This window comes from Corvus kubaryi, unplaced genomic scaffold (assembly GCF_017639235.1).
Source record: "Corvus kubaryi isolate FWS band 111438036 unplaced genomic scaffold, C.kubaryi_AGA036_p1.0 134, whole genome shotgun sequence".
NCBI classification, from domain to species: domain Eukaryota; kingdom Metazoa; phylum Chordata; class Aves; order Passeriformes; family Corvidae; genus Corvus; species Corvus kubaryi.
Window position 1 is genome coordinate 8,054,225 of NW_024580668.1, and position 14,660 is coordinate 8,068,884.

General features: G+C 56.3%; 2 protein-coding genes across 3 annotated transcripts in view; both read left to right on the forward strand.

Annotated features, from left to right (window-relative positions):
• The window catches only part of PCIF1 (phosphorylated CTD interacting factor 1), an 11,975-nt gene extending 595 nt beyond the window's left edge, over positions 1 to 11,380 (forward strand). Inside the window, exons 2-17 of one of the 2 annotated variants that reach the window (XM_042048778.1) lie at positions 115 to 223; positions 2,880 to 3,018; positions 3,188 to 3,312; positions 3,759 to 3,896; positions 4,055 to 4,185; positions 4,401 to 4,555; positions 4,783 to 4,930; positions 5,123 to 5,206; positions 5,946 to 6,045; positions 6,240 to 6,402; positions 7,607 to 7,779; positions 8,227 to 8,313; positions 8,804 to 8,988; positions 9,084 to 9,177; positions 9,383 to 9,558; positions 10,317 to 11,380. In XM_042048778.1, the coding sequence (XP_041904712.1) occupies positions 2,895 to 3,018; positions 3,188 to 3,312; positions 3,759 to 3,896; positions 4,055 to 4,185; positions 4,401 to 4,555; positions 4,783 to 4,930; positions 5,123 to 5,206; positions 5,946 to 6,045; positions 6,240 to 6,402; positions 7,607 to 7,779; positions 8,227 to 8,313; positions 8,804 to 8,988; positions 9,084 to 9,177; positions 9,383 to 9,558; positions 10,317 to 10,569 (2,136 nt within the window). In that variant the 5' untranslated portion in view covers positions 115 to 223; positions 2,880 to 2,894 and the 3' untranslated portion in view covers positions 10,570 to 11,380. The remainder of the gene's footprint in view (positions 1 to 114; positions 224 to 2,879; positions 3,019 to 3,187; positions 3,313 to 3,758; positions 3,897 to 4,054; positions 4,186 to 4,400; positions 4,556 to 4,782; positions 4,931 to 5,122; positions 5,207 to 5,945; positions 6,046 to 6,239; positions 6,403 to 7,606; positions 7,780 to 8,226; positions 8,314 to 8,803; positions 8,989 to 9,083; positions 9,178 to 9,382; positions 9,559 to 10,316) is intronic. The other variant, XM_042048787.1, reaches the window with a different exon arrangement.
• Positions 11,381 to 12,960: 1,580 nt separating this feature from the next.
• Positions 12,961 to 14,654, forward strand: LOC121674527 (E3 ubiquitin-protein ligase RNF182-like). The gene is made up of 2 exons (XM_042048925.1): positions 12,961 to 13,072; positions 13,558 to 14,654. Exon 2 carries the CDS (start codon positions 13,589 to 13,591, stop codon positions 14,312 to 14,314), a length of 726 nt encoding a protein of 241 aa, XP_041904859.1. The 5' UTR covers positions 12,961 to 13,072; positions 13,558 to 13,588; the 3' UTR covers positions 14,315 to 14,654.
• The last annotated feature ends 6 nt before the right edge of the window (positions 14,655 to 14,660 follow it).

Below are 14,660 nucleotides of genomic sequence, written 5' to 3' on the forward strand. Positions count from 1 at the left end.
CGCGGCGGCAGCGGCGGCCGCGCTCCCGCCGCCGCGCCCCCGCTGTGCCCTCGCCGCGCCTGCGCGTCCCGCGGCCCCTCCCCGCGGCGCCGTAACGGGCTCCTGTCTCCGCAGCCGCCCCCGCGGGCCAGGCGCGGGACGCCCCGCTATGAGGATGCGGCCCCGGCGCGCCAGCGGCGAGCACGGAGCGACGGCCACGCGTCCCGCCAGGCAGCCCGCCACCGTAAGTACCCGCCCGGCCGGCCGCCGCCCCGCTTAGGCCGCGCCCCCGGACCTCTCCCGGCCAGACTGCAGAGTTGTCGCCGCCGCCGCCTCCGCTCCGCACTCGCTGGGCGCCCGTGGCCGCCCGCCGGTCCCGGCCCGCCGCGCCGAGGAGCTCCGTGCCGTCTTCGCCGCCGGCAGGGCAGCCCCAGGAGGTTCCCGGCCGCTTCCCCGCGCAGACACGGTGCCCCGGTCCCCAGTGCCCGTGCTGCCCCGGGAGCGCTACGCTGCTCAGCCCCGGGCTGGGTGACCGAGGGGATGGGTACCGATGGGGGAGGCGGTGGCCTGGCTGCCAACCTCCTGGAGCAGCCGTGGTTCTGGGATGGGGGAGAACCGCGGAGTTGTCCCGGGGGGCTGTCGCTGATCTCCTTTGTCTGCATTTGCTGTTGTCTTGTACAAAATCCTACCTCGGTGAAATGGAAACAAATACCGGTCCTGTTTGCTGTACTTCTTTACTCTGTGTCTCCTTCCCCCTTGTGTGGTCTCTGGTTGTGCTGCTGCTCTAGGTTGTAAGCTCTCTGGGCAGGGACAGCGTTGTACCGTGTTTGTGAAGCACTGTATGCATTGCCATGGTGTATAAAAACATACCGTAATCACCATAAAATGCTTCCTCTGGATCCCTGTCACTGTCTAAGTCCCAGTGTAGTTACATAAAAGTAGAGTGGCTTCTGCCAGGATTCCTGTTAGTTTGGCTGTTTCCTTTTCCCAGGCCTTAAGGGTACTTGGATTTAATACTTGTTAACACTGATCAAGTGATAAAGCTGCTTGGCTACTTCCACCATTCTAGTTTATCCATAAATGGGAGGAGGCAGAGCCAGTGACCCTATCTGACAGCTCTTTTGAGTGATGGGTGATGAAAAACACTGGCAGGTCACTGGAGCTGGCATGTGCCATCCAAGCTGGGCAGGGCTCTGTGCCCAGCGCTGTCTCTGAATCCTGACATACATCACTTTGGGAGCTCTGGTCCCCGCAGTACACACCAGTTCACTCCCGTATGTGCTCTGTGTAATGTGCAGGACGCAGCAGCAGCTGCATGTGCAAGTGTAGCTTTAGTTTCAGGAGGAGGGACTAAACATCCTTCAGAGGCTCCCGCGCTCCTACCTTGCAGCCCCTCGGTCTCCAGGGTCACTGTACCCACTGGCTGACACGAGCCTGAGCTGCTGCTGCTGGCCCAGCTTACCTTGGCACCTTTGTGAAGTGACTGTAAGGGCATGGTGGGGTTGGAGTTCAGGAGGGAGTGTGAGATTGCACAACGCTCACCTGCTGAGGCCGTTAAAGGTCCCCAGTTGCATCCTGCGCTCTGCAGCAGGCACGGAACGTTACTTCCCTGCCCTAGAGCAGAGACCCAAACTCCAGGTGTCCACAGTGTTCCACACTTTCCCTTATGTACCCTGCCTGGAAGGATGGGAACATCTTCCGAGGGGCTGAAGGGGTCAAGTTCCTCAGTGCTGATCTCACAGCCAATGCTGTGGGCAGCTGAGCTACTGAGCACTCGCTCTTGACCACTGTTTGCTCCTGCCATTCTGTTCCACTGAAGTAGTCAGTGGGCTTTATGCACAGGAAGGGCAGGAAGGTAACTAAATCCAAGTGACTTAGCCCACAAAAATCCAGAGTTTTTATTGAAGAGCTTCTGTACATGGCTCCTGCTGCCAGGTACTGTGGTGCTCAGGTGAAGAGCACGCTGTGCACAGCATTGTGCTGCTGCCACCCTGACTGTGCTGGTGTGTGCTGTCGGGTGTCTCCAAAGCCTGAATATAGTTAAGTGTCTGAGGTAGCTGGGAATTATGTAAAATGCCTTGTTTCCCCCCAGTTCATTGCCAGTGTGTTTTGGGCTGCCAGAGAAGAGCAATCTGCGGCACTGTTTCAGAAACTTCCCCAGGGGAAGAGTGGTGACTAAGAGAGGAAAAGCCTGGCTGTTTCTCTCCAGCTGGCAACATTAAATTATGATTAAGAGGAGCTTTATTGTTCCAACAGACCTTCTTTTGCATAGCTGTTGTTATGCAGATGGAAAAGCAGCAAGGGCTGAAACAGCTGGCTGAGGCCCTGCTTGTGGGACTAGGACTAGGACATGTTGGCCTGGGACATGCAGAGGGTGATAATTCGGGAGCTCCCAACTCCCAGCCTGTGGTTTTCTGAACCACAGAAGTTGTTCCTGAGCCTCCAGGGCTATTTTATATAGCAGATTTTTTTTTTTAATTAAAGCCTTTTGTTGAAATGATGTGCAGTTATGTGTGTGTGAGTTGATTTAAACTGTCTCTGAGGATAACAGATCAGACATGGCCAGTGGTATTGGTGTAGCAGAAGGTGGCACATAATCACAGAGGAGTGTATGTTAATTTTTACAATCTGATGCTCCACTCTTTGGGGAGAGCTAACTGAAGAGGCAATATTTTGAATGCTGGCCTGAAGAACACCCTGGTTAACCCCATTTAACACTGAGCATTCCTCATAGCTAGTCATGTCCAGGATAACAGGTGTTTTTCAGAACTGAGGTGCTGTTTGTGTGTTCTTGTTCAATTCCTGTTGTCAGAATAAGCTTGTACTGCTACACCTGAGTGCACCAAGCAGATCTGGGACCTTTCCTGCTGTAACGCTGGATATTACTCTGTTTTTTCTAGTGTGGTTGCTGAGAAATGGCCAATGAGAATCACAGAAGCCCTGCGGAGGAAGCGTCTCTCATGAGTCACTCACCTGGCACCTCCAACCAGAGCCAGCCCAGCTCCCCCAAACCCATGCGCCTGGTGCAGGACCTGCCAGGTACCGACTCTGCCTTTGGGAATTCTTCAGGGCCCTGGCAGCGAGGAGGGGGTGAAGCGAGGCTGGCGGGGAACGATGTGTGTTTCAGAGTGTGCTGTGACAGTGCTGGGCACCTGCAGGCCAGGGCTGTCATGCAGGATGCTCCTCTCCTGACTTTCACTGTCCTCAGATGAGCTGGTGCAGGCTGGCTGGGAGAAGTGCTGGAGCAAGCGGGAGAACCGCCCGTACTACTTCAACCGCTTCACGAACCAGTCTCTGTGGGAAATGCCTGTGCTGGGACAGCACGATGTCATCGTAAGTGCACACTCACTTTGGGGGGCTGTGCCAGGACTGGGGTGTTCATGGTCTGTAGACTTCAGATTACAGGTGTGGGAGAGTCTTCTGTGCCTTCCGAGCTCCTTGCTCAGTCCATTGTCTGGTGTGATTCTGGGGAAGTGTTCCTGTGTCAGGTGCCTGTCAGGTGATGCTGTTCCAGGCGTCATGCACCGCTCAAAGAACACTCAGCGTGGGGGATTTGTGATGAGTTTTTCTCATTAAAGTCTTAAAAAAAGGCATATAGGCACAGATCTAGAAGAGAATCTTTCAGCTTTGTGCAGGTGTGACTAGTGGTGTCCTTATTTCCATCCACATGGGAGCCGGGAGCAGTGCAGTGGGAAGTTAAGAGCTTTCCACTTTCGTTTGGGTCGCTGCAGTGGCAGCGGGGGAGCTGACGTGTGCTGTTGTTGTTTGGACTCTCATAGTCAGACCCTCTGGGACTGAACGCAGCTCCAATGCCACTGGAAGGTGGGGTGGCAGATGCTTCTGTGGAGAGCAAGCAGAGGAAGAGGAGGTTCTCCGAGGAGGTTCCACCAAGTGGCAACAGTGTGAAGAAGCCCAAGGTGGGTGTGGTGTTCTGAAACTAATGTGTGCAGCCTGAAACCAAAGGGGGCTCATGGGAGTCTCCCACATGTGTTCTGGTGTGGGACTGTTTGGTTCATTGGGCTGCTACTCCTTTACCTGTCTCTCTGGTGTAGTAATTCATGTTTCACGCACACAGGCGGATGTCCCAGGGAACCCAGGTGCTCAGCCAGTCCCCAGCTCTCCCAGTATTCCAGGAACCTCTGTTTTGAAGGCATGGTGTGTTTCACCTGAAGACAAACAGCAGGCAGCTCTTCTACGACCAACTGAGTGAGTTGTATCCATTTGTCTTCTCTTCCTTTCTTAGCAGAGTGTTAGAGACACACAGGTTTCCAGATATCTTTGAGGAACCTGAGGATAAATCACTGCCAGGAGTCTTGATAATTTGGTTTCCTGGCTGGTGAAACAATCCGAAAAACATCTTTAGAATATTTGATAATTAGCCAATGATCTGGTTATCCTGATGACATTTGCTTCTGCCACAGAGTATACTGGGACCTGGATATTCAGACAAATGCCGTGATTAAGCAGAGAGCACCATCGGAAGTGCTTTCTCCACACCCTGAGGTGGAGCTGCTCAGGTCCCAGCTCATTCTCAAGCTGCGGCAGCATTACCGAGAGCTCTGCCAGCAGCGAGAAGGTGAGTTTCTATTGGACTCCCTTGATTTCCTTCTCAGTCCTGCAGTGCTGTGGTGATCTACCTTTTGTTTTATGCCTGTCTAGTCCTTGTGTTCTCTTTTTGTGATGGTTATACTCTGTGATGTTGTTGGTTAATTGATTAGGCAGAACTTCGTGTGATGATCCTTATGAGAGCTACTGGGCATTTCTGTGTTGTATTGATTAGACCCTTCTTCTGTACGTCTTCAGGGATTGAACCCCCGAGGGAGTCATTCAATCGCTGGATGTTGGAGAGGAAGGTGGTTGATAAAGGGACAGATCCTCTTTTACCGAGTGACTGCGAGCCAGTAGTGTCTCCTTCCATGTTCAGAGAGATCATGAATGACATTCCCATCAGGTACTGTTCACAGACAGGATACCTTGCTGGGATGGTTCTGGGTCAGTCTGGTGCGGTGATTTACCTGCCATGGTTCTGCTGCGGTGCTTCCCTTTGGCTAATGAAGTGATTGGATGCTGGTGAAGGAAAGCTGGGGAGCTGAACCTGGCCTCCACGCCTTTGTGATACTCATGCATATGAATTTAACTTCAGGTTATCCAGAATCAAGTTCCGGGAGGAAGCCAAGAGGCTGCTCTTCAAGTATGCTGAGGCTGCGAAACGACTGATTGAATCCAGGTGGGAGCTCCTCTCGCAGTGCTGTCACGTTCAGAAAAGACAAAAGGGCTATAGGGGCTGCTCATCCTGCCTTATCCAGCACTGGTCATAATGTTATTGAGGAAAAGAAAAGTTAGGAACATACAGAAGAAAAGCAGTGGTGCTGGAGCCATCTTTTGATAGTGACATTACTGTAAAATATAATACTGGGAGGCTGAATGTGTGTGGAGACAATGAAGTACTGGGTATGGAATGTCTTCTGTTATCCCTGAGATAAAATCAGGAGTGCTTGGGCACTCACTGTTGTTGCAAAGCAATGAGCTTAGAGTGGTATTTTGTGTACAAGGTAGGGTTTTTCTGACCAGTTCTGGAGACAGAACTGGGGAAGATTGTGGGGAGAACCTTGTGGGGAAAAGGAAAAGCTTGTAAACAGGGTAGTTTTCTCAGTCACAAGCCCCTAGCAGTACTTGAAAGTTACAGGCAATATCAAAATGGTCCATTGCCGTGACAGATAAAGGCTTTGTGGGCCTCTCCTGTTGCAGAGAGGACAGCAGCCAGCTACACCAAGTTTTGGAGAGAGCGTGGCAGTCCATAGTCATGCAAACGTCTGGAAGCACTTTCCAGGGAACTGGAGGGGAGTGACAGGGATGGGCCTTGAGGAAGTATCAGTGTCTACATTCCCCACTGACAAAACTTTGGAGGGGGGTGGAATATCTTGCTGTGCAGCCGTGAGTTAAATTTTGCCTCTCTGTTTTTGCAGGAGTGCTTCCCCAGACAGCAGAAAGGTGGTGAAGTGGAATGTGGAGGACACCTTCAGCTGGCTGCGACGGGACCATTCTGCCTCCAAGGAGGACTACATGGTCAGTGTCCCGCTGATACGGGGCTGGGCACAGGGAGCTGGGGAGGAGACACGTGGGGACAGGTACAGGTCCTTCTGGAGACGGCTGCCATTGCTTCCTCTCGCTGTGTGCCATGGGAGAGCAGCCTGGAGACACTGAGCACCCCTGGAGAGCCAGTGGTGGCCGTGTGAGAGACTCTGGTTCTGTTTCCCCAGGACCGCCTGGAGCACTTACGCAAACAGTGTGGGCCCCATGTGTCTGCTGCAGCCAAGGACTCTGTCGAAGGCATCTGCAGTAAAATTTACTACATATCCCTGGAATATGTCAAGCGCATCCGGGAGAAGCATCTTGCCATACTCAAAGAGAACAATATCTCTGGTACGCAGCCATCTTTGAAGAGCTGTAGAGCTACAGCACTGCAGTTAAAGGCTCCATGCTCTGGACTGTCCCTGTTCAGAGAGTGTTACCTGTTGGGAGGATAGCTCTGTCTCGAAAAGTCAGAAAGTCTGTGTTTCAAAGCAAGAAGCAGCCGGTCCAGCATAGGCCTCAGCTGTCAGTCACAGTGTCTGTGCAATGAGAGGCTGTTTTCCATCAGGTGCTGTGCCCAGCTGTAACATCAAATACTATAAATAATGTGATTTGCCAGGATGACGTAGCTTGTTAGGAGCAGGTCACACTGAGCAGGGCATTTGTTAATCTCTCTGAACCCTGCTTTTTTGCTCTGCTGTTTCATGAATTCTTGGGGACAGCTGACACCCCCTTAGTAATGCTGAGCGTTCTCCCTTTATTCTCATTTGCCACATTTCTTGTGTTCTGAGCACCTTTCTGCACCCTTCTGCCTCCCAGTTTCTCACTGTGCACCCTTTCCTGGCAGAGAGTTCATGTTCCTTGATCTTTTTTGTGTTCTTTCTTCCTAGTTCACATCTGTACATCTGCCTCTAGTCACCTTTTCCTTCCTCTGTGGAGTCTGCTTCTTTCATTACCACTGTCTGTAGTCCTTTTCCATTTTGGGTCCTGCCTCTCTTCGGACTCCTTTCAGGTCCCAATGTCTGCCTTTTGCCATTGTATTTGATGCTTGTCTTCCAACCCCACTAAGTCAGGGATTCCCTTACAGCTAATCTGTGAGCTCTCCCTGAAGCCGAGGCGATGAATAACCACAAGGTGGAGGGAGATTCCTTTGCCTCCTGCATTTGGCAGCCTGGGAATTTTTATTGTGCTTTGGATGAGTTTGGGGCAAACTGAAATAAGAAACAGTAGCAACAAAAAGAGTGTTTGGAAGATGCCTCAGGATGCTGGGGTGGCTGTGTGCTGTCTGCAGTTCTGCTGGGTTAGAGGTGGAGAAATGCTTTCAAGTGGGTCCTCTCTGTGCTCTGGCAGTTGGAGATGGAATTAATTTGGGGAATCAGCTTTGAACCTAGGTAGCTGCCTACGAAATCTGTGAGGGACCACCATGGTGGTTTTTTGGGTGGACCACCCTGCTCTTCAGCCTTGTTTGGGTCACTGTGTCTTTTGAGGTGGACTGCAGAGTGGTCCTGAATACCCTTGGCTTCTCACAGGCTGCCTTTCTGTTCATTCTCCATAGCTGAGGTAGAAGCTCCTGAGGTCCAGGACAGGCTGGTGTACTGCTACCCTGTGAGACTGGCCATCCCCTCCCCGCCGCTCCCCAGCGTGGAGATGCACATGGAGAACAACGTGGCATGTGTGCGGTACAAGGGGGAGATGGTCAAAGTGAGCCGCAACTACTTCAGCAAGCTGGTAAGGGCTGGGCACTGAGGCCACTGCCCCTCAGGGCAGGGTCATCTCCATGTGCTCTGAGGGCAGGGCTGGGCAGAGGATGGCCAACTGACCCTGCAGGGCTGTCAGATGCTGCCATGGGCGTGAGGACATGTACTCTCACCTTAGCTGGGATCAGGCTCTGCTGGGGGTATTTCCCAGGTTTTGGGTGTGTGCTCTGAATAAGTGTGCTGCCAGAACATTGTACTCAAACCAAGGCAACCCTTGCTGAGAGACACATGCTGCTCTGGTGGTTCATTCATTTCATGATAGTGACAAGCTGGTGGCTCATGCAGTGACAGCAGATGTGCTGACAACTCCCTGCAGAGCCCACCTGCTCCTCAGCTTCCCTCTCCCTGTCACAATGTGTGTGTATCACCGTGGCTCGGCTGTTCCTGGTGTCTTCAATATCTGGGCTTTCTCTTCCAGTGGCTTCTCTATCGGTACAGCTGCATCGATGACTCGGGCTTTGAAAAGTTCCTGCCCAGGGTTTGGTGCCTTCTCCGTCGATACCAGGTACGGTCTCACCACAGCTGTACCTTAGAAAGCGTTGGCAGCACTGGGAACTTTTCTTTGCTCTGGGAAAGGGCCACGGCCTTGGAGGCCTGGAGCAACACAGGGTTTAGACTGGATCTGTAGTCTGCTTATGCTATGCTGAGGTAGGACTGTGTTCTGGGGAGCAGTTGTGGTCTTGACATGAGACCTCAGTGTGGGTAAAGATTTTTGTGAAGGAAACCTTCAGTAGCTCTTGACTCTGAGGGGCAGCTAAAGGCTCACTTGGGTACAAGAGAAAGCTGATGGTTTTGTGGGGTCAGAGTTGGATAAAATCTCTAAAGAGCATTCTTGGGTACATGCAGGGACCTATATCAATTTGAGAAAGGACAAGGGGGCCCTGCATACCTACAGGAGTGGGTGCATGGACATGTGGCCCTGGGTCTGTGGTCAGTGAAGGGAGCAGCAGGAACAGCAAGAGCAGGCATGGCTCACCAGGGTTTGCTCTCCTCAGATGATGTTCGGTGTGGGGCTGTACGAAGGGACTGGTCTGCAAGGGGCACTTCCCGTGCACATCTTTGAAGCCCTCCACAAGCTCTTTGGAGTGAGTTTTGAATGCTTTGCCTCGCCCCTGAATTGCTATTTTAAACAGTACTGTTCAGCCTTCTTGGACACAGACGGGTATTTTGGATCCAGGGGGTGAGTATTATGTTCCCTTGCTCTGTGTGGGTGTGGGTGCATGCCCGTGAGATGACTCAGGATGAGCTGATGGGGATCTTTGCCTCTTTCTCCAGCCCATGCCTGGATTTCTTCCCTATAAGCGGCTCTTTTGAGGCAAATCCTCCATTCTGTGAGGAGCTGATGGATGCCATGGTCTCTCACTTTGAGGTATGTCTGCTCACCAGTGGGGTTGTTTGGGATGGAGCTCTGCCATCCATCCTCTGCTCCCCACCACTCCTGCGCCCTGAGGGCAGGGGCAGAGGACAGTGACAGCTGGGCACTGCTCTTGAAGCAGCATTTCCTTTCTGTAGGACTCATTAAACACGTCATTGCTCAGCCAGTGCTGAGGTTGTTCCTTTTCTTCTTGCACTAGAAACTGCTGGAGAGCTCCAGCGAGCCGCTCTCCTTCATTGTCTTCATCCCCGAGTGGCGGGACCCCCCCACGCCAGCCCTGACCCGCATGGAGCAGAGCAAGTTCAAGCGACACCAGCTCATCCTGCCAGCCTTCGATCATGAGTACCGCAGCGGGTCCCAGCACGTCTGCAAAAAGTAGGCTTTGTTCTCAGATCCTTCTGGGAACACGGCTCTGAAGCTGTGTGACAGAAATATCCTCTCCCAAGCTGAAACCAGTGGGAAGGAGGGAGCAGTCAAGGACAAGCACAGTGCATCATCACCCTGGGTGTTTAGGATGGGCAGACAGCATGGTGAATTCAGTGTCTGTTTAATGACTGCTAACTTTAGCTTGTGAGAGGTGTATGCCTTGGGCAGGAGTCCAGCTGGAGCAGGTCACACCTGTGGCGCTGATGCGTGCCTCTGCCAGCCCTCAGGCCTGGTAGCTGCCTGTGCTGCAGCAGCTGGATGTCACGGGGAGAGCAGAGGCAAGGGGCAGCGGGGACTTGATCCCCAGCGGGGCCGGCTGGCCTCTGCTCTGCTGCTGAGGCAACAAGTTTGTGCAACAGCTTGTTTAAGCAACAGGTGCCTGAACACTGAAGTTCTCACCTGCTTAGGACTGATGCCTCCCTGTGCTGAGTCCGCTCTGCAGGGACAGCAAGGTTCCAGCACATGCGTGTACTGGTAGAGGGTGATGGGGCTCTGCAGCATCAGTGCTTCTTCCCTCTGTGAAAGCTCAGGAGCCTCTACTGTACTCAGAACTGCCTGAGGCTGCACTGTGCCTCCCTTCTCAAAATAATGAGAGAAAGGACAGGACAAATGCTTGACCTAGTGATGGCAGGAAGAGGAGGAGCAGGTGTCGATGGCTTTGGGCAGGGGGCAGGGGAGGTGCTGATGCCTGTGCTCTTCCCTTGCAGGGAGGAGATGTACTACAAGGCTGTGCACAACACAGCCGTTCTCTTCCTGCAGAACAGCGCCGGCTTTGCCAAGTGGGAGCCCACGCCGGAGCGGTTGCAGGAGCTCGTTGCAGCCTACAAGCATTCAGGCCGGACCCTCAGCTCCTCGTCTTCCTCCTCCTCATCCTCATCCTCCTCCTCCTCCTCCACAGCGGACAAAGAGAGGGAGCTGGGCCGAGACCAGAGCAGCAGCCGAGAGACTAATCCCAACTAAGGCAGAGGTGCGAGGCAGCAGGGGAGGTGCCGGTGGCCCCGGGGGAGGCTGGCCGGGGCAGCAGAGACTGCTGGCTGCACAGCACCGGCCCGGGACTCCTGTGCAGCAGCTCCATGGCACCTGCTCTCCTCTGCGAACTGCACGCCAGCCCCCAGGAGCCGGGAGCGCCCGGCAGCCGGTGGGAGAGGAGGCTCAGCCGTGGCCCTCACCAGGGGCAAGGGAGCCCAGTGTGGCGCGGCAGGAGGAGCCGGCAGCTCCGCAATGCCGGAGTGCCGAGGGAAGGGGCAGCCAGAGCTGGGACGCGCGCGGGCAGAAGGACGGCGGAACAGATGGAGGGATGGATGGCAAGCGCGAATGCTGGGCGCTGAGCGCCGCGGCCGGAGGGGCCCCGGCAGGAGAGGGACGGGCAGAGCCCGGGGGCTCCTGCGGCCGGACTGGCCCCAGCACAGCTCCGTGTCCATAGTGTAAATAGTTCTGTCTGTGGCGCCCACGCTCCCGTGGGGCTGCTCCCATCGCATCTGTGTTTCTTTCTCACGTGTGAGTCCCGTGTTCGCTGACATTGTGTCCCAGAGAGGGGAGGAGCAGAGGAGAAGAGTTTCTTTGGTGTGTAAAGATGTCTTTGCAGCTGTTTTGTAGTCGTCGTGGTTTTTATGCGGAGCCTCCGGGCTTTATTTAACCTCCTTGGGTTTTGTTTTGTAAGGATTAATTTAACACAGCTAACCATTTTATTACTTTTATCAAGAAGAGCAAAGTCTATTTTTGATTTCTGTTTCCTAGTTCTTAGGAACATTAAAACCAGCATACAGCTCTGCTTGTGTCCATAACTTTCCTTCTTTGGCGTCTGGGGTCTGTGTTCACCCCTGTCTGGTCTCTGCCTGGGTGGAAGGCAGAAAAATGTTGCTGTTTGGTTTTTCAGAATGATCTGGCATCTGCCCCCTTCCAGGCAGTCCTGCCCTCCTGCTGAGTTTTGTTTGAGCCCCTGAAGCAGCCTGACCACCCCCCTGCTCCAGTAAGGTTTTGGTGCTCTCCCATTGGAGAAGTGCAGGGAAGTGCAGTGCCTTTGGACTCCTTGGGGTGCCACAGCACTGCTGGTGCTGGACCATTGTCAGTGCCACAGTAGCACCGGTGCTGCAGCAGTGCTGGTGCCAGTGCCACAGCAGTGACAGTGCCACTCCGAGGCGGGCAGGAATTGCCCAGCCCCAGATGCTGCTGGCTCCCAGAGGTTTCACAGCTCTCCAGAGATGCTTTCAGTGGGGCAAGGAGATCGTTAATGTCCTTTAAGTCAGGGCAATTGGGAATGTCAGTTGTGAAAGTGGCAGTTTGTAAAGCCCTTTTTTCCCCTTCTAATCATTGTTTTTGAGCCAAGACTGCCTGCTCCCGAGGCACAGGTGAGCAGAGATGTGCTGATGCTGGGAGTGTCCCTAACCCATTCCTTGGTCAGTCAGTGCACATGAGCCCTTTGCCTGCTCCCTCAGGTGAGGGGCAGTTACCTGGTTAAGTATCCAGTGGCCGTGGTCTTACAGGGGACATGTAAACAACATCAGTGGCCAGAAGCCCGGTGACATGGGCTGCTTTTGGAGTCTCCTTTATCCCAACAGAGCAAGAAATGGTGGACAGGGCGTATCAAGTTGACACTGGGGGCATTTCAAGGGCAGATAACCAGGACTAGGTCAAGCTGTGCAAGGGGCTGTGGTGTGAGAGGCAGCTGTGGGAGTAGTGGGTGGTATGGGCAGGACTGGGGGGAAAGAGGCACACCAGGAGCTGGAGCCCTCACATAAAAGCTCCATCAGACTGTACCAAACCTGGACGATTTGAACTAAAGCCCTCACTACCGTTGTCCCTGTGGTGGGCAGTGCTGCTTCTCTCTTGTCTGGGGGGAAGGAGGGGGTCCCTGAGTGCTTTTGTCCCCCTGGGGCTGTTGTAAACGCTCTGTGAGGGCAGCAGCTGGGGGTGGATTTGACCAGCCTTGGGAGGCACAACCTACAGCGTGGGAAGTGCAGGGGGCTTGGCTGTACCCAGCCTGAACCTGTCAAGTGCTGTGTCCCCCAAGTGCCCTCGGCTCGGCTCCCCGGGAATGCTGAACCCCAAGCGCCGCTGCCACAGGCCCCACGCCGGGAAGGAGCATCCTCAGGGCTGACCGTGAGCAGAGAACCCTGGAGTACCGGGAGCCGCACCAATCCCCCACCAAAACCCGCACCGCCCACCGCATCGACCCCTGCGCCTACCCCTCGCAGCCCGGCGAGGAGGCTCCGCGGGGCCCCAGCACGGCCCGTCCGAGCTCCCCCCCCTCGTTTCCCGTTACCGGGCCAACGCCGCGGCGCTGCCGGCGGCCCCTGCGCCGCGCTCGCCCCCGCAGCGCGGCGGGCAGCGCCCCGCGCCTCCCCCCATGGGGCTGCCGGGCCCTCGTCCGCCGCCGCGGAGCCCACCGGTGCCACCGAGCCCGCCGGGGCCGCGGCTCGACCCGCCGCTGTGTCCCCGCCGGGAGCCGCGGCGCGGAGCGCAGGTACGGGAGAGGATGCGGTGCGGGCCGGGAGCGGGGGCGGGGAGTACGGACCGAGAGCTGCTGGCCCCGGGAGCCGGAGCGGGGTGAGGGGTGGGGGGTCCCCCCCGCCGGCAGAGCCGGCGTCCGGAGCCGTCCCCGCCCCGGGGCCCCAGAGAACCCGCACGCACCGTGAGGGCCAAAGATGTGTCCGGGAGCTGCCCTCCCGCCGGTGCCGGCCCCTGGGAACGATTTTTCCCCCCGCAAAGCAGGGGCCGGGATGACGGCGAGTCCCAGCGCCGGTGGCACCAGCCGGGGGTTGGAGTTGGGCTCGGGGAGGGGACCGTCGCCACCACTCTGCTCTCCCTGCCCCTCTTTCCCACCGAGCCCCGGGGACTGACCGGGACAATGACCGTGGGGTGGAGCGGAGCTGGGACCCCGCGCGTGGGAGGCAGCGGGCCGGGGATCTGCCCTCAGCCCTGGCTGACAGCGGTGCCCTCTCCCTGCAGCCCGGGCAGCCACCAGCAGCCCGCCAGGAGCATGGCCCAGCCACAGAGCGAAATGGGGTCCCCGCCGGTGGCACCCCCGTCCCCCGAGCTGGAGTGCCAGATCTGCTACAGCCGCTTCGACGCCCGTGCCCGCAGGCCCAAGCTGCTCCGCTGCGGCCACCGCCTCTGTGCCCGCTGCCTGCGCAGGATTGTTCCCCCGGGGGACGCTTTAACCCCCCAGCTCCGTTGCCCCTTCTGCCGCCAGCACAGCCCAGTGCCGGGCGGGGACGTGCAGCAGCTGCAGGATGACGGTGAGGCACTGGCACTGCTGACAGGCGGTGAACGGGCCAAGAAACGGGGTCCACCCCGATCTCCTGAGGTGCTCCTCTGCCCCAGTGTGCTGGAGCCCGCATCCAGCCCCGACTGCCTGGTTGTCACCATCCTGGAGGTGCCAGAGGATGTGGCCCCACCAGAGAGCCTGGGCAGGCTGGAGGTGGTGCGGCTGTACCGCCCCACCAGCCTGGGTGCACTGCCCTGCCACGGCCCTGGGCAGAAGTGGCGCTCCTGGGGATGGCGAGCCATCCCCCGCTTCATCCTGGGCGTCCTCTGCCTCCTCTACTTCAGCTCCCTGCCCTTCGGCATCTACCTCCTGCTCATCGAGCACCACAGCCTGGGCATCATCCTGGTCAGCCTTGTGCCCTCCACCCTCCTTCTCTGCATTGTCTACAGCCTCTGCCAGTGCCTGTGCCTGGAGGTCTTTGGGTTCCCCCACTCCTGACCCTGCACGGCCAACCCCTGTGCCTGAGCCAGGGAGGATTTGGGTTCCTTGGAGCATTGTCCCTTGAGGTACAGGTGTCCTCTGACCCACAGCATGCTCTGCCTGGACCATGGGGAGAAGCTCAGTGCCTGGTGCCTTCCCATGCAGAACAGCACTGGCTTTTCCATGTGGGTGCTCACACTGGAGGGGCTGTAGGAGCTCCTGCAGCCTACAAGCATTTGGGCCAGACCCTCAGCTCCTCATCCTCCTCCTCCACAGCAGAAAAAGAGCAGGAGCCGGGACACCAATTCCAACTGAGGAAGCGCGAATGCTGGGCGCTGAGCGCCGCGGCCGGAGGGGCCCCGGC